Source organism: Benincasa hispida, chromosome 1 (genome assembly GCF_027475165.1).
Source record: "Benincasa hispida cultivar pf3 chromosome 1, pf3_genome.v1.1, whole genome shotgun sequence".
In the NCBI taxonomy this organism is placed as follows: Eukaryota; Viridiplantae; Streptophyta; class Magnoliopsida; order Cucurbitales; family Cucurbitaceae; genus Benincasa; species Benincasa hispida.
In genome coordinates, this window is record NC_143478.1 from 74,181,541 (window position 1) to 74,200,246 (window position 18,706).

The following is an 18,706-nucleotide window of genomic DNA, read 5'->3' on the forward strand; positions in this document are numbered from 1 at the left end:
ACATGTTTAAATTAAATTTCAATTTTACAAGTTTTGCAACTGTTTATTTTGTTTGTTTGGAGTTGGATTTGTTCCAATGAAAGAGCTATACCAATTCTTGAGACCCTCTAATATTTATTCTTATGTTCATTTATGTGTGAGATATTATGTTGTATTTATATACATTTTCAGCAGATTTATTTTATGGTAAACCACCCAATTAATATTGACCTGACCATCACTGACTTTATTTATGTTTGAGTTGACTTTCTTTTTTATGGGTTTAATGAAGTCACTGTTTGAACTTATTGAGGTTAAGTGCACTTAAGTACACCTAACTCTCCTCACCAACCATCCTTATTGTATCTTCTATTTATACCCAAGTCACTTCTCATATTTTTTGAGACTTTTCCATAGTCTCCTCTGATAAACTGTGTTGGTACGTCCTTGCTCTAATTTTTTTTTTCCAACTTTTTCTTAAACCATTTTACATTTTCATATGTGTAGTTTGGTTGTTGCAATATATTTTGTTTCCTTCTTCCACCTTTAACTTCAACCTTATTCCATTCATATAAGGCAACTAACAAATGAATGGTTGTCATACACGAGCATGCTTCTTTCCTTCCTTATATTCCAAGTAAAATGTGCCATTGACATTTTTATGTTTTTGTTAGGCAACATCTGTTTTCTACCCCACTACGTTTGGTTTGTCTCAACCTTCATTCACTCCAAACATGATCAAAAGGCATGTTCTAGTATATTTTATTTCTACTTTAGCTGTATTGATCTGCCCTATGGTCTAACTATACTTCTTTCTCTTTTGTGTAGAGCCCAGACCAATCCAACATACCATTCATAACTAGTTTGATGTTCGTAAGTTTTACGTTCGGAGTAATCTTTGTTATAGTCTACTGTTTGTTGCTTGGCCTGGTGAACATTTGTAATGTACTATGGTTTTGTATTTGTTCACTTGTATATTGACATTGTTGAAGACTTTTTTCTTTGTGGACTTTGATTTGTTGTAAATAGTCCGAGGTTCATTTTAATTTTCAATTTATAATTCCATTTATAATTTTAAATTTGTTCAATTTTTATTTCAGTTTATTTTGTATTACAATTTTTTGTAAAATTAAAAAGAAATTTGCTAATGAGTATAGAACAAAAAAAGGATCTTTTTAAATATAAAATTATGTTTAAAAATATTTATACTTTATAGCAAAAAGTTCCAAGTTCCAAAAGTATATGCACTTTTTGAACTTTTTGCTATAAAATGCAAATATTTTTGGGATTTTTCTATTTATAAGAATTTTGTTAAAAAAATATTTTTATTTATACAAAAAATAGCTGTAAATACATAAAATTAATCTTTATAAAAATAGCTGAAAATACAGAAAATAAAATAGAAAATATTCCCTAATTCTCAATTTATAAATTTTTATCTATAATTTCATTTATAATTTTAAATTGGTTCAATTTTTATTTCATTTTATTTTGTCTTGTAATTTTATGTAAAATTAAAAAGAAAATTGTAAATGGGTATAGAATAAAAAATATGTTTTTATTTATATAAAGAACATCTCCAATATGGCTATTGAAGGAGGTAGTTTAGGCCATATTTGATATTGAAGAGATAGATGAGACCTAATTGATATAATTGGCACAGACGTATAAAAGATAGACCTCTTCCTTGTTATACTGAAAGAGACATAACCACGGTATTACATACGCCTACTTGCTCGGAACCACTAGATTGACCACCTTATGTTTAAACCTAAAAACATGTATTTTGTTAATTTGTTTTTTGGAACAACCGCATGTTTGGTCGTTTGATATTATTGTTGTGATGTTCAAAATAATGTAATCGTACTATACTATGACGTTCTCAACATTATTATGAAATGAAAAGTAATTATTCTATGCACAATTTCAGTTCGACATAGACAATGCATATTATAAAAACATAAATGGTTAAGTTTCCAGTTATTCAATATTTATGTGTACAACATGTTAATTTTTTATAATAATATTAAGTCAGCAAGATTCAATATACATACATACAATATACTAATTCATAAGTAATAGAGTTGTAATATGACATGCATTTTGGTGGTATGTTTTACAAATTGAAAAGAATTAAGAGTTTTTACAATTTCTGAAAAGAACATGTTGAAAAGAATATGTTATGTTGTAAAAATTGAAAAAACTAGAGTTTTCTAGTTTATATCATAAAAGGGTTTAGAAAATAGATGTATAATTGAAAATTAATTAACTAAGCAAAGCAAAAAAAAGCCAAAAAAAGCCAAAAAAAAACCCAAAGAACTAATCTCATTTACAAAAACTGCATTAGATACCAACCCAACTCAACTAAACCATGCACTCAAATACAGACTTCCCAACTCAACTCGACTCTCTCACACCAAACAAAGACAATAATTATTAACTCAACTGAGCATAACAAACCCGAACAATTTAACCCTCTAAATAATAATTACCAACTCAACTCTATGTTTTTATCGCGCACCAAATGCCCCTTAAATATTATCTCACTTTATAGAAATGATAAAAAAATAGAATTATAGCCTTATTAAACCACAATCAAAATTACATTAATTAATTATAACATTTTTCTTAAAGTTTTTCAAAATTCGATATTCCGAACCTTGTTCATTCGTGGGCAAAAGCATAATTTCAAAGTAAAAAAAAAAAACATGCTGTTTTTTTCGTTGAAAGAAATGGCTTTGATTTCTAGGTTAACTATAGCAATTTTCACAGCCACTCCCTCCATCTTCCCATAGTCCCATTACTACAGCCACTGCCCCCCGGCCCGCCGCGCGCCGTCGCTCACCACACCCTGCGCTCTCATCTCCCAAGTTCAGCCTTCCGACGAATCGCCGCCGCAATCAGGGTTAACTAAACCCGGTATTCGTTAGCACCCACGGAATCGAACAGCGAACTGAACCGGGTATTTAATTACCTTAAAACTGAACTGATCAGACCAAACCAACGCACTGCCGAAATAGAAACGCTGTTCCATTGTTCCGTTCGATTTCTTCAAAGCAGCCGCTGAAGAGAACTACTAGGATAACTCTGCGCCAAGCCACTCTCGGGTATTTCTCTACACTCTCATTTCTTCTTTTTCTGCTCGAAGATTGTCACTCAGGATTCCAAGCTCGGTACCATCCACTTCTTTTTCTTTTGCTATGTTTTGTTCCTTTTTCTTTTTTCGTTTATTTAATTTTCTTGCTGCAAAGCTTTGGATGCTTTTCCTCACAAGTCGCATCTTTATGCAGATTGAATTGTGGGGAGTTTTTGTTATTCCCAAGAATCTCCTCTTCACACTCTAATTGGCAGTTGTGCTACACATTTGGTCTATTTCTGAGCAAACACCCTATTCTTCAACTCAAGTGTAGTGCTGCCATGGATGAAGTTTGCGAGGGTAAGGACTTTTCGTTCCCTAAGCACGAGGAGGGGGTTCTTGAGTATTGGTCTGATATCAAGGCATTTGAGACCCAGCTCGAGCGCACACGGGACCTTCCTGAGTATATTTTTTATGATGGGCCTCCTTTCGCCACTGGTCTTCCACATTATGGACACATCTTGGCAGGAACCATCAAGGACATTGTCACCCGGTATCAGGTCATGACTGGTCATCATGTGACTCGTCGCTTTGGATGGGATTGCCATGGATTGCCTGTTGAGAACGAGATTGATCAGAAGCTGGGGATCAAGAGGAGAGACGATGTGTTGAAGATGGGGATCGACAAGTATAACGAAGAATGCAGAAGTATAGTTACGCGGTATGTGGGGGAGTGGGAAAAAATCATCACGCGTACTGGACGATGGATTGATTTTAAGAATGACTATAAAACAATGGACTTGAAGTTCATGGAGAGTGTTTGGTGGGTTTTCTCTCAGCTCTACGAGAAAGGTCTTGTCTACAAAGGTTTTAAGGTTAGTTGGTTTATAATCTATCTCCATTTGTACAGTTCGGCTAATATTCCTATATACTGCTTGTATTATATTATGAGTTGCTTCTTCGTTCTTTCATTGCACTTTCTCTTAAAACATGGGAATAGGGGGTGGGAAGACGTGAAATTTTAAGACCTATGGGAAAATTTGATTTGTTTGATGAGATATAGGATTTGAAAGTTATCCTTAATTCTTTCGACACAGTGTATTATATTTTTTAACATAAGTCCTTATATTTAGCCTACAGTTCATCAACCCAAGAGTTATTTGACGTCTCTTCTCTACTTGTGGTCCAGAATAATCTTTAATCATAAGCACTAGACAAGTAAAGAGAGTATAGGTAAAGATTTTGTACCAAATTTTGTTGTTCATGGACTTTGTTTATTTAGTGAAGGCAATACCATTTTCATACCTGCCATGAGTATTAAGGGTGTAATAATATGTAGTAGGTGTGAGGCATCCATAGTCTCACATATTACCCAATTCTTGTAGCATCGATAATCCTTCCTCATTTTGTAATTTCATACATCAATAAAATTGTTTTCTATTGGAAAGAACAAGGAAAAAAAGAAATAAATCATAATGGCACATTGTTGTTGTAGCTATTGAGTATGTTTATGCTTTTGTGTCTTTCTTTCTTGTTTTGACATGTTTTAAATAATATTCGTTATTTATTTGATATCCTGACTCCTGTAAAGTGGTTTACATGGCACTGGATGAGATATATGTATTAATTATTTTTGATCCTTGGAACTATGTAAATATAACTAACTGCAATTACTTTAATTCTACTATTGGGTATGAGTTCAATTATAAATTTGTTTGCATCGTTGCTTTCTTAGGTCATGCCATATAGTACTGGTTGCAAGACACCACTTTCAAACTTCGAAGCTGGTCAGAGCTATAAGGTTTGGGGCTCTTTCTTCAATTGAAAATTTGTCCTTGCAATAAATATTAGTCGAATCTTTTTATCTTGTAGGTAGAAGCCATGGGCATGTATGATTTAGTTTACTATTTCGTGAGTAATTTTGAATATGTAATGAATGAAATATTCAATAAATTAGGAATATGTAATTTGTCATATGAAAGCTAAAAAGTTAAGGTCCCTTTTGGTAACCATTTGGTTTTTGATTTAGTCTACTATTTCGTGAGTAATTTTGAATATATAATGAATGAAATATTCAATAAATTAGGAATACATAATTTGTCATATGAAAGCTAAAAAGTTAAGGTCCCTTTTTGGTTCTTGTTTTGTTTTGTTTTGTTTTTTTTTTTGAAAATTAAGCCTATTTCTTCTCTATTTCTTACAATAATTTGCATATTTCTTAAGTAAAAGAGTTGAATTTTTAGGAAAATCCCCAAAACACAGTTTTTAAGTTTTTGTTGTTTTCAAAACTTGACTTGATTTTTGAAAATATCGGTAAATATTAGATAACAAAGCAAGAAACTTAGAGGTTGAATAGGTGTTTATAGGCTTAATTTTAAAAAATTGAAAACCAAAAACCAAATGGTTACCAAACGAGACATTGTTTTTGGTTTTGAAAAATAAGCCTGTTACTTCTCAGTTTCTTGCAAAGTGCATCTTTCTTAAGTTAGAGAGTTGAATTCTTAGCCAAATTTCAAAAACAAAAACAAGTTTTAAAAGTTTGACTTGGGTTTTGAAAATATTGGTAAAAAGTGAATAACAAAACAAGAAATTTAGAGGTGGAAGGGATGTTTATAGGATTGATTTTTAAAACTAAAAACCAAAAATCAAATGGTTACTAAATAGGAAAATCAAATTCTCTATTTCTTACAATAATTTGCATATTTCTTAAGTAAAAGAGTTGAATTCTTAGGAAAATCCCCAAAACACAGTTTTTAAGTTTTTGTTGTTTTCAAAACTTGACTTGGTTTTTGAAAATATCGGTAAATATTAGATAACAAAGCAAGAAACTTAGAGGTTGAATAGGTGTTTATAGGCTTAATTTTAAAAATTTGAAAACCAAAAACCAAATGGTTACCAAACGAGACATTGTTTTTGGTTTTGAAAAATAAGCCTGTTACTTCTCAGTTTCTTGCAAAGTGCATCTTTCTTAAGTTAGAGAGTTGAATTCTTAGCCAAATTTCAAAAACAAAAACAAGTTTTAAAAGTTTGACTTGGGTTTTGAAAATATTGGTAAAAAGTGAATAACAAAACAAGAAATTTAGAGGTGGAAGGGATGTTTATAGGATTGATTTTTAAAACTAAAAACCAAAAATCAAATGGTTACTAAATAGGAAAATCAAATTCTCTATTTCTTACAATAATTTGCATGTTTCTTAAGTAAAAGAGTTGAATTCTTAGGAAAATCCCCAAAACACAGTTTTTAAGTTTTTGTTGTTTTCAAAACTTGACTTGGTTTTTGAAAATATCGGTAAATATTAGATAACAAAGCAAGAAACTTAGAGGTTGAATAGGTGTTTATAGGCTTAATTTTAAAAATTTGAAAACCAAAAACCAAATGGTTACCAAACGAGACATTGTTTTTGGTTTTGAAAAATAAGCCTGTTACTTCTCAGTTTCTTGCAAAGTGCATCTTTCTTAAGTTAAAGAGTTGAATTCTTAGCCAACTTTCAAAAACAAAAACAAGTTTTAAAAGTTTGACTTGAGTTTTGAAAATATTGGTAAAAAGTGAATAACAAAACAAGAAATTTAGAGGTGGAAGGGGTGTTTATAGGATTGATTTTTAAAACTAAAAACCAAAAATCAAATGGTTACTAAATAGGGGCTAAAAGTTTCTTGATTTTTTGTTTTCCCTTTTTTCCCCTAAGAAATAGAGGACAATTCATCGAGAAATTGATAATAATAATTTTTTTTTGATAGGAAACAAAATTTTTCATTCATAAAATAATTAAAAATCTTGTTATTATCATTTTCTTAGTGAAAAGTCTTCTCTTACTTAATAATTTTAGTATATTTTTTAGAATTAACTCTTTTGAGGAGTAATGTTCATTTATAGAGCCTTTTGCACATTTTAATGAGTATAATCCTTACAGTGGTTATTTGTTTGTTTAAACATCACCATCACATTAAGGTTAGGAAAAAAAATTTCCCCTAATCATGATAATGTGTATCTATTTTTATCCTATACTTTCAAATTAATCTAGTTGTTCTTTAGTGTTGGTTAGTGTTGTAATCTTTATCTTAAACTCGATCAAGTGTTGCAATTTTTATCTTGAAATAGGCTTGCGCTTGAAAAATCATTAAAAAATTTCTGATGAAATTGATGAGACTCCAAACAAAACGGTATTAGGGCCGAATTTTTGTTGAAATTTAGAAGTTTTGGGATAATTGTTAAATGACTTTTATTATTATTTTTTAATTATTATTTGTTTTTGCATTAATCGAGCTTAATTTTGTGCAAGGTTTGATTTTTGTTGAAGTTTTGACAGAAATTTACTTTTCCTTTTGGTTAAAACGAGTGAGTGAATTTAGTAGTAATTGAACATAGGGTAAAAATTGCAATATCTGTTTAAAAATAATTCTCCGTTTCAAGTTCAGATAAAAATTGATTTTTTTTACCAAAAAAGTATGATGCTTTGTTTCATTTGCTACAGTATGAGAAAAGTATTATGTGAACTTTTAATTTGTCATTTTTTTGAGAAAATAATAGTTAAAATGTGCAAATTGAAACCCCCCCCCCCCTTTTATTTTTATTTTTTTTCTCTCGTTTGTGATGGTAAATAGTATTTATTCACGTTATGTATTTTTAAATTGGCAAATAGTAACATAGTAATTATAGCAATGATAATTTTTACTTTAAATAGGATTGGGATGGGTTTAAAGAAAAACCCAAAATTTTGTTCTTTCTGTTCGTTTGGTGAGCATAGATTTTCAAATCAAGTGGAGAATTTTCAGTCTTATTCTTCAGTGGTTTGACTGCATAAAATTTCATGTTCTGCAGTTGCATTGGTTTACTAAAATCACTTTTCTAGATGCCAGTCAATGTATGAATTGTTGATTTGCATGAGATTGACTTGTCATCTGTCTTCTGATACCCAAGAGTATTACCTTATACAGGATGTCCCTGATCCTGAAATAATGGTAACTTTTCCAGTACTCGGGGATCCCCAAAATGCGGCTTTTGTGGCTTGGACAACTACTCCATGGACCCTTCCGAGTAATCTTGCTCTTTGTGTTAATGCCAATTTTGTCTATGTGAAGGTCTGGTGATGTAGATTTATTTTCAATATATTACATTCTGATAGTTATTAGCAAATTTAAGTGTACTTTTGCGTGGTTTTGAACACCACATTCTGTTTGCTGTTCTGTTTGACTCTACAATTTAACCTTGTCAAATCTCTTTGTGAAGTGCATGCATATGACTTTTGTTTTGCTGCATCTTTGGTTAAGAGATGACCTTTGAAATTTGTTCTCTATTTCCTTGTCTATATTGCTTGAGTAGCCGTCATCCCAGTCACTAGTTAGACACCAAGTACTAGGTATGTATATGGTTAGGTGGTCAGTGGTTTTTCTTTGTCCTGATCTATACAAAGGTCCGGGAATACATTCAGCATTATTACGCATCTTTTGGAAATACCATTAATCTGGTCAAAAGACTCAAGTTGGAAATATTAGGGTAGGAAATCAGTTTTGCTCCAGCTTCGAATGAGGTGGATCCACTTCCTCTAAGAATAGTCCTATGGAAAAGGCAGTTAGTACTTCACAACCTATTGACGTAGAGAGCAGTAAAGAGGATGTGAACATGGAATGTTCTCCATTTTCATATTATCCTCTTTCTTACAATCGCACAAAAAAGAAGCCGTCATCCACAAAGGAACATTTTGAGATCAATTCAAGTGTTTTTGGAGGAGTCATGTACACGTCTACTATTAGCTGATTCACAACTGGCGGACAATCCACATCCTTTGCCTTATAGTTCGAACTTCAGCCAATCAGTCATTAAAGTTCCAGGTTCAAATATTACTTTTGTAAAAGGAGTCTATAACCATCCACCTCCTAAAGATACTTCTTCTGATTACGATGGAGACTCAGATGTTAGTTTAAGCAACGAGGATGTTTTGACTTCTCTAGCACAAGATGATTTTGTTGAGGAGACTCCAGAAGTTTGCTTTGCCGATGGTTTTGATACTTTGTTTGAGAGTGAAAATATTCAAGCAAAATTGTCTCCCAAAATTCCTGCCAAGTTCTCCGATTTGATTGGAAAATGTGGTTTTCAGATGGAATCAATTCCTCCTCATTCTCATTCAGTTAAATCATAGCTTGGTGATTTTGTCTGGGAATTGAAGTTTTTTTTTTTTTTTTTTTGGTGGTTTTCTCGTGTTTATGAGCCTAAGCCTTACTGTTTTGTCCAAAGTTACATTTTTATTTTCTAGTAGTTGTATTCTTGGAAGCGACGGTTTAGAAGTTGGTTTGTTTTGTGGTTTGATTCTCGCACTTCTGGCCTTATTGGTCTTCTCACATTGTCGGCTCATTGGACTGCTATCGGCTTTGGCTTTTTAGTTTATGTGCTCTCTAGTATTGCTTTCCTTTTTGGAGTTGGTTTGTTAGGTTTTAAGAGATTGTTTATTGATGTATTCTCCTCTTTGTATCCCATTAGTCATTTTTTCCTCCTTTTGTCTTTCACAATTTCTCTATTCCCTTGAAGGTTATTGTATCTTTGAGCATTAGACTCATTTCATTTTATAAATGAAAATTTATGATTATTTTCTTTTTTTTTTTTTTAAAAAAAGAAAAAGAAAAAGAAAAAGAAAAAGAAAAAAAAATCTACACTTAGCATCAATCCCTGTCCAGAAGCTCTAATCAACCATGTCATAGAACGTTCAAGCTGAAAAGAGTCCTTCTTTTCCTGCTTTTTGGGCTTATTTTTATGCACTCTTGTATTCTTATAGTCTTTTCAGTGAAAGTTTAATTTCTTACCCAAAAAATTTCTGCAAATAAGAGACTCCATCCTGTGGAATCAGTGTTAACCTCCTAGATTCTTATCTTTCACTCTAGAAACTCTATCCAGTGGCCTTGGTGTTGCCTTCTAGCCCCTCAATAGACTCTCCATTTCTCTTTAGGCCTTTGTTTCTAGGCTCTTCTGTAATTATTGACTGGGTTTTATTTCTCGTGTCCTTTCTTTTATTTTGACTTCTTTTTGTGTCTGTGTGTGTTTTTTTTTAAATTTATTTATTTTACATTTTTATGTCCATGTATTCTATCATTCTTTTTCTTAATGAAAGTTGGGTTTTTTCATTAAAAAAGTTCATTTATGATATAAAAGTATTCACATTACACAGACTCCAGGTTAAATATTTCATGCTTAATTGTATATGGTTTTTTATGCATTTATACACACTGTATATTTTTCAACATATTGCCTATCTTACAGCATCTAGGTGCTTTTGCTCATTGTGCCTAAGCCCTCAGATTTTTTTTTATTTTTTTTTTATTTATTTTTATTTTTTATTTATAACTGATGAAAAAAAATACCAGGTTCGCAACAAGGTGTCTGGAAAAGTTTATGTGGTTGCTAAATCCCGATTATCAGCTCTACCTGTTGAGAAACAAAAAGTGAATGCACCAAATGCTAATGATTCCGTTAAGTCAAATCCTAAGAAAAAGGGATCCTCAAATTCAAAAACAGAGAACTCAGTGGAGGACTCATTTGAGATATTGGAGGAAGTATTGGGAGCTTCTCTCGTGGGTAAAAAGTAAGCATTTTCATTGGTATCAACATCTTTCTCGATGATTTTAGCAAGGCTGCTATATATATATATATATGTATATATTTATTTTTCTGTTTCATGAATGTTTATTAAATTGTATCTAATTGCAGGTACGTGCCATTGTTTGATTACTTTAAGGAATTTTCTGATGTGGCGTTTAGAGTTGTTGCGGATAGTTATGTCACTGATGATAGTGGTACGGGGATTGTCCATTGTGCTCCTGCATTCGGTGAAGATGATTACCGTGTTTGCATTGAGAACCAAGTGATCAATAAGGTCTGTGATGAAGATTCTTTTATTTTTCACATATCATTAGTAAATGCTATATGAATTCACACTACATGATTGCTGACAACCAAGAAAAGTGATGTTGATTAACTTGTTAGGTATTAGCATTTTGAAGGTCAGTGATCTGAGGTGCATTTGGTTAGTGATCTGGAAATAAAAATTTAAAAACAAAAATTTATAAACTACGACTTGGTATGATAAGTATTTGGTTTTTTGGTTTTCAAGAACTATGCGTTTCCTCAACATTTTTTTGCTCAGTAAACAACCATTTGAATTCTGAGCCAAATTATATAAACAAAATCAGGTTCTATAAAACTATCTTTGGAAATTTTTAAAACTTGATTTGAATTTTGAAAACATTACGACTAATAACATTTTTTTAAAACATTCTTAAAAGGTAGATGAAAAAACAAAGAAACCAATAAGTGGAATTAATTTTTAAAAACCAAACACAAAAAGTTCAAATGGGCTAAAGGATTCAATGAAAAAACAAAGTGGTATTTATGTTTTTAAATATTTTTAAATATTTTTGAATATACGTTTCATAGGTTCTGAATTTTAAAACTTGTTCAAAATGTGTGTAGTAATATATTTATAAATAATAAGAATATTGGTAGTTACCAACTAAGAATTTAGTTATATCTCAAATATTATTAATTAATTTATTAACATAGTTACTACCTAATAAATATTTGTATGCTTATTGTTTTCCAATATTATGCAATCTGTTATATTACGTTATACATGTTTCAATTTTAGCAAGAGTGAAAGGAACTTGTCAAATGGAATAATATTTGTTTTTAATCAGATTTTTAGTATTTTTTGAACTTCAAGAATACAAATGTTGTTTTCAAGAATTTTCAGAGTTTGGAGGGAAAGATTCGACATTGATATTTTCAAAGCATCTCATTTGTATTCTCTCTCTTATTAATTTGCTAATTATTCCGTTAATGATTTTTGATCTAATTTGGATGCCTTTTTTTCCCTCGCTAGATATTTAAGTTCAAGTTTACTTATATTGTTTATTTTCATTTACTGCTTTTGGTGGTTTGTCTCCTTTGATCACTTTTGTATCTTTTCATTTTTACAATGAGAATGTCATATCTTGTTTAAAAATAAAAGATTGCAAAAGTGTGCTCTAATGTTTCTAAGGATAAGTTACTCTACATTTCCTATCTTATTTTTTCTTTTGTTTGTTCCGTTTGCTTGTAGGGTGAGAATTTGATTGTTGCAGTCGATGATGATGGTTGCTTTACAACAAAGATTACTGATTTTTCTGGACGTTATGTCAAGGATGCAGACAAGGATATAATTGAGGCGGTGAAGGTATGTTCTTGCACTTAATGTAGTATGTTCAAGTTGAATTATTTTTCTTGGAATATCTTTTGAATCATTACATGTAGGTATAGCATCCCAATATCTTTCTATGTGATATGAAAACCCTTGTAAATTTGCAACTCTTTGATGAAATCTTGATAAGCTTGGAGCATTCAAAATGGAGCTTGAATTCTCAATTTGGCCTTCGTTCTTGTTTGCAACATGAACTATTTTTTGATAAAGAAACAAACTTTTCACTAATAGAAGAATAGAACAATGTTTGGATCTTGAACTTGTAACCGATGGGTGAATATCCAAATCTTGGAGTTTAGGTTGATTCTTTGGTTTATATCTCACAAGTAAAAAGAGTTTCTAATTATATCCTATAGCTTGAATTCACAATTTGAATTCAAAATGGAGCTTGAATTCACAATTTGGCCTTCGTTCTTGTTTGCAACATGAACTATTTTTTGATAAAGAAACAAACTTTTCACTAATAGAAGAATAGAATAATGTTTGGATCTTGAACTTGTAACCGATGGGTGAATATCCAATTCTTGGAGTTTAGGTTGATTCTTTGGTTCATAGCTCACAAGCAAAAAGAGTTTCTAATTATATCCTATAGCTTTATCCTTGAGGATGTATCTACTTGACAATTATGTTTTCACTCTGTAATTTTATATTTTTGTTGATCTTCTTTGTTGCTTTTGGATGAGGGAAGTGTAAATGAGAGGGGGAAAAATCTACCTGAAATAATAGTATGTTGGAATCTCGTAAAATTCTTTATTATTTTATTTTGGACGTGCATTATTAGTCAGAAATCTTCTGTTTCAGGCACAAGGGAGGCTTGTTAAATCAGGAAGCTTTACCCATTCTTACCCTTTCTGCTGGAGATCTGATACTCCCCTTATCTACAGGGCTGTCCCAAGCTGGCAAGTCCATCTATTATCTATTTTGAAATCTTTTATTGGTGTTTTTGTTTTTGTGCACGTGTACATTTTGACACTGCAACTGTTTACCTCCCACCCCCTGAATAAATGAAGAGTTCAGTTGGGTTTGGTTCACACTTTGCGCCCAGTTAATGCTAAGAGAGTATTCTTAAAATGGCAAAGAAATAATGAAATATTCGTTTTATAGCTTGTTCTTTAAAAAGAAAACCCTTGTAATAGTAGATGCCACTTCTATTGTGTTCCAAGGGTTACTATTATTGAATTTTAAATTTGCACTTGATTATAGTGCTTATATTGCTATTTTTCTCTTTCTATATACAGTTCACCTTTTTCTTATCAGATATTCATTCTTGAATGCTGACATATATAAATAATCACTTGTGATTTTTTTTGTTTGTTTTCCTCCTACTGTTACTATTCTAACCAATTAGACTTCTCTTTCTTTAGGTTTGTCCGAGTCGAGAAACTAAAGGAGAAATTACTAGAAAACAACGAGAAGACTTATTGGGTGCCTGACTTCGTGAAGGTTTTATATTTTATGCTAAACTCTTCTCTTAAATACTCATATTTCCCTCTATCTGAACAAGTATGTATGGGTAAGGTTGGACGGGGTTGATTTTTATGCATGGTGTAAAAGGTGGTAGTATGATATGAATCAAGATATATAAGATTGATAGAAGTTTCTTGTTGCCATGAAGAAATAACATCCTTGACGTTAAGTATTTTAGAACTTTGGGATGGTTCTTTACACACACAGAGCGTATATATATATATGTATGCATATGTGTGTGTATATATATTTTGAAGAAGTATCTTAATGTAAATTTATTTTTCATATTAATATACCTATGCTTCTGTGGGATTTTGTGGCGAATCTTATTTTTGGTTATTTGTTAGAACTTATTTTACTTGGTTGGACGGCCTTTTTGTAGTTCGCCTTCTTTTTTGTGGGCTCTCTTTCGTTTTTTTCCCCTTAAAATTAAATTCGAGTGCATCGATATAACTATGCTTCTGAGAAAGAGAACTATCATGAAAAATTTCCATGTTTTATATACACTCTCAAGCATTGAGCTTTTTTTCTTTTTGTTCCCCCTCTTTCTTTCTTTCTTTCTTTTCGTAGCTTGAAGATACAAACATTTTAGAACTCTGCAATTGAGACCTGAAATGTACTTGGATTGAGAAAACGAAGTGCTGATGTGAAAATGAACTGTTTCATGGATCGCGAGATCTATTTTAGCTTCATCTTTATTTGTTAATGTCAAATTGCAGGAGAAAAGATTCCATAATTGGCTAGAGAATGCAAGAGATTGGGCTGTCAGTCGAAGTAGATTTTGGGGAACACCTCTCCCTGTCTGGGTTAGCGAGGATGGGGAGGAAATACTGGTCATGGACTCAATTGAGAAACTTGAAAAGCTTTCTGGTGTTAAGGTCTCGCTCTTTATTTCCCAGCTTTTGTTATCTGCAAATATATTGCTTTAGGTCGGGGGCGACCATTTACAGTGAGTTTTATTTCTCTTTATCGAATTGTTTATTATGTGTGGGGTGCTTTTAGCTCAACCATAATAAGTTAAATGGTTTACAGTGAGTTTTAATTCTCTTTATTAAACTGTCTGGTTTCCATGTTTGAGGAGTGAGGACATGATCCCCTCCTACCATGGAGAAGAAAATAAATTGACGTCTTCTAACGCAAAAAATATTACGAAATGGCTTGGTGACCCTCATCACCTCATGTATTATGAAATGGCTTGGTTTCCATGTTCTGGTGGAAACTGCTTGTAAATACTTGAGCGTTATTTGTGGAAATCTTCTGTTTTCGATCTTTCAGGTGTTTGATCTGCATCGTCACAAGATTGATCATATTACTATTCCCTCCAAACGAGGTCCTGAATACGGTGTGCTTCGGAGGGTAGATGATGTAAGACTACTTAATCTCGTTTCTCTTAAATATTATTTTTCTGGTTGAGAAATCAGTCAATACTGGCATTTTTTGCTTTTTTTTTTTGGAACTATGAAAGTTAAGATTTTTAGTTTTATTTTTATTTTGTCTTTGGCCGCTTTACATTTTTATTTTACTTTAAGAATCAATGACTTTTGATTTTACTGTTTTGTATTGTTTAGAACTTGTAGTTTTCAAATTTTCTCACATAGAGAGATGATTAGAAGCCAACACAGTTGATTATTTATCTAGAACTAGGAGAACTAGGAAGCACAAATACTTCTAATTGTGCAGAGAATCGGTATTAGATACGTATCAGATACGGATACATCCAGATACATGGCAGATACGTGTCTGATACATGATTTGAAGTATTTGATTTTTTTTTTTATTTATTTAATTTTCAGATATGCGTATCTGCTTCTAGATATGTGAAGGGGATATATTGGGTTTTTCTTTCCCCCTAAATTTAAGCCCAACCACTTAAAAAGCCCAACCCACAACCCATTTTATTTAAATGTGTTTCAGAATGATTTAAAATCATCAAAATCACTTTTTTCATTTTTAAAATCACTCAAAAAACACACTTTTAGTTACTCAAAATTAATTTAGTTTTCAATTTTACACTTTTAAATGCAAATTTCATATCATCAAAATTCGTTTTGAAGGATTAAACATGTTCCACGGTGATTTTGAAAATGACAAAAGTGATTTTAACCAAACATAAAAGTCTACTTAAATCGAGCAATCCAAAACAAAATAAAATTAAAAATGATAAAAACATTAAAAGTTAAAAGAAAAACCTTGAAACGTAATTAAATCTTCATTCTTTTCTTCTCCCTCACTATCTAAGTCATGCTTCACGCCCTCTTCATCCTCAACTTCATTCTTCAATCTTCATCCTCTACTTCTTTCTTACCTTCTGCTCTAGTCGCTCAATCACCCCTCAACATTATTGGATTTTTTTTTTCAAGTCTTCACTCTCTTCTTGAATCTATTGTAATCTAACGTAAAATAAGTATTATAACAATTAATTGGGCATTATCATATATATATACACACACATCTATATAATAATGTATCTTCAACGTATCTGTATCTTAGTTTTTTAGAAATTGGCGTATCGTCATATAATATCGTATCTGTATCCGTGTCTGTGCTTTTTAGGTCTAGAAGGAATAAGAAAAGGAGGGTGGAGCAGAGGGTATAAAGGGAATCTACGTGGAGGAGGACGAGGAATTAGTAACTTGGCCGTGAGTGTGATTAGGAATTATTGTGACTTAGGTGAAAATCCTTTGGCAGGCCTGTTTATCTTTCTGCTATTATATGGGGGGTTTGCCTTCCAAGAGAAATCGTGAAATTTGTGTAGATGGTTAGAGAATGAGAAGTCTGTGGGAGAGTTATGGAGGTGATTAGACCCAATGCCTCGGTTTGGGCTTATCTGACAAAAAATCTCGATAATCATCCTTTTGGATTGGAGTCATTGTCTTCGTTTGATGGGCTCCATTTGTTGCTCTTTTTGTTTTTATGTGCGTGTACATTCTTTTATTTTTTCCCTTGATGAAAGCAAAATAAATATGCATAGTATTATGTAATCTCTGTCACGACTTTTGTGCTCTTTTGTAATTTCATCCCATCAATGAAATTATTCATATGTTTTCATAAAAAATAGTATTTTAACCAAAAACATTTAATTCCGTATAGTGTTTATATTTGCAGTATTATTTATTTGTTCCCTCATCTTGACTGCAGGTGTTTGATTGCTGGTTCGAGAGTGGGTCTATGCCATATGCTTATATTCATTATCCATTCGAAAACGTTGAACTTTTTGAGAAGAACTTTCCTGGGCACTTTGTGGCAGAAGGGCTTGATCAAACTCGTGGATGGTAAGTTCCTTGATGTTTGCAGTCTCTTTTACCATTCATATTTCCAAAATATGAATGTGTTAAGTTGCATAAATGTTTTCCGGTTATTTGAGTTGTAAATCATTAGTTGGATTGTATTTAGCAGCGAAAATTTCAAATACATGTGTAGGAGTGAATGTTGATATGATTCTTTTTGAAATTGATTGCTTCTTTTTTTTTTTTGGTTGGAAAATTGATGACTTATTTTATTGATTTGAGGAAGCAGACACAATACGAGCATGGTATGAAAGTTTTGATGTTTAAAGATATAGGATATTAATCTACTGCAAATTTTTTCCACCAATATTTTTAACACATGGAAATAATTATATACATTATGAGATAGTTGTAGTAACATAATTGTGTGTTGATAAATCATATCACGAAAGTATTAAGCAACATAATGATTGAATGGAAATAATCTCAAACCAATTTATAAACGAGTAAGTTAACTAGTCGTTTTGTCTTCCACCTCCCAACTTCTCTGTCCACCGCCGACTCCAACCACCGTCGTCCATCCTTGGCCTTCTGTCACCACCCTTGGCCGCCTCTTTAAGGTGTAATCCCCCCTCCTCCCTCTCTCTCTCCCCCCACCTTCTGCGATCGTCATCTATCCTCTGGCTTCTGTCTCAGTCTTCTTCGACCACTGCTGGCTCCAACCTCCATCGACTATACTCGGCCTTCCACTGCTACCCTTGCCCTTGGGTTATTTGATTAGAAAGGGGTTGGTGCATATTCTAATATGTTGTTGTTGTTGTTGTTGTTATTTTTTAATTATTTTTTGTTTTTTGTCTTTGACTTTGTGTATGCGTATATGGTTAAGAAGTTCATGGTTTTCATTGTTCACAATGAGTAATATGTATGTGGTTGAAGTTCATGGTTTTCGTTGTCCACAATGAGTTAAGAAACAGACGCCTACACTTTCTCTCTCTCTAAAATTTGGTTTATATTTGTGGAATCTTGGGAATCTCTCTCTCTCTAATATTTTCTCTTTACTTCTGCAGGTTCTACACTCTCATGGTTCTATCTACTGCTTTATTTGGGAAGCCTGCATTTAGAAACCTTATTTGTAATGGCCTTGTGCTTGCTGAGGATGGTAAGAAGATGAGTAAAAGGTTGAAAAATTATCCTTCACCAATGGAAATCATAAATGATTATGGAGCTGTAAGTTCTGTATTATATCTATGTTTCTTACTTATCTTGTATTTCTCAGACTTCACTTTTCATTTTTCTGATGACATCGAAAGCAAGAGTGGTTTAAATATACAAATGCTTTTAAAGACTAAAGTATCACAAACCTCATTGCTTGGTGGAGAAGTTTTTGTATTCCACTTAGGGTGGTTGGAAGGCCCTTCCTTCCTTTGTGTACAATTTCATTCAACCAATGAAATTATGTTTCTTCTTTCTTCCAAAATAAATAAACAAAAAAGAGCATCAGAATCATTGAACTTTCTTTTCAATTAATTGTGGTTACTATTTTATGAAGGTTGGTGACTGTTTTTGTCATGCAGGATGCTCTGAGATTATATCTTATAAATTCTCCAGTTGTACGTGCGGAGACTTTGCGATTCAAGAAGGAGGGTGTTTTTGGTGTTGTGAGTCTTTACTGATATTTTACGTTGTATCAAGTATTCTCAGTGCACCACTTGGGCACATGTTTTCATTGACTT

General features: G+C 32.2%; 1 protein-coding gene across 4 annotated transcripts in view; it reads left to right on the forward strand.

Annotated features, from left to right (window-relative positions):
* The first annotated feature begins 2,641 nt into the window (after window positions 1–2,641).
* The window catches only part of LOC120085775 (tRNA synthetase class I (I, L, M and V) family protein), a 30,792-nt gene continuing 14,727 nt past the window's right edge, over window positions 2,642–18,706 (forward strand). For 2 of the 4 annotated variants that reach the window (XM_039042146.2, XM_039041998.2), the window contains exons 1-14: window positions 2,642–3,086; window positions 3,270–3,930; window positions 4,791–4,856; window positions 7,991–8,134; window positions 10,409–10,626; window positions 10,752–10,917; window positions 12,142–12,255; window positions 13,081–13,178; window positions 13,644–13,722; window positions 14,466–14,624; window positions 15,022–15,111; window positions 16,885–17,018; window positions 18,041–18,200; window positions 18,548–18,631. In XM_039042146.2, the coding sequence (XP_038898074.2) occupies window positions 3,397–3,930; window positions 4,791–4,856; window positions 7,991–8,134; window positions 10,409–10,626; window positions 10,752–10,917; window positions 12,142–12,255; window positions 13,081–13,178; window positions 13,644–13,722; window positions 14,466–14,624; window positions 15,022–15,111; window positions 16,885–17,018; window positions 18,041–18,200; window positions 18,548–18,631 (2,046 nt within the window). In that variant the 5' untranslated portion in view covers window positions 2,642–3,086; window positions 3,270–3,396. Of the gene's footprint in view, window positions 3,153–3,269; window positions 3,931–4,790; window positions 4,857–7,990; window positions 8,135–10,408; window positions 10,627–10,751; window positions 10,918–12,141; window positions 12,256–13,080; window positions 13,179–13,643; window positions 13,723–14,465; window positions 14,625–15,021; window positions 15,112–16,884; window positions 17,019–18,040; window positions 18,201–18,547; window positions 18,632–18,706 lie in introns of all 4 variants that reach the window. The other 2 variants (XM_090315899.1, XM_039042064.2) reach the window with 1 other exon arrangement.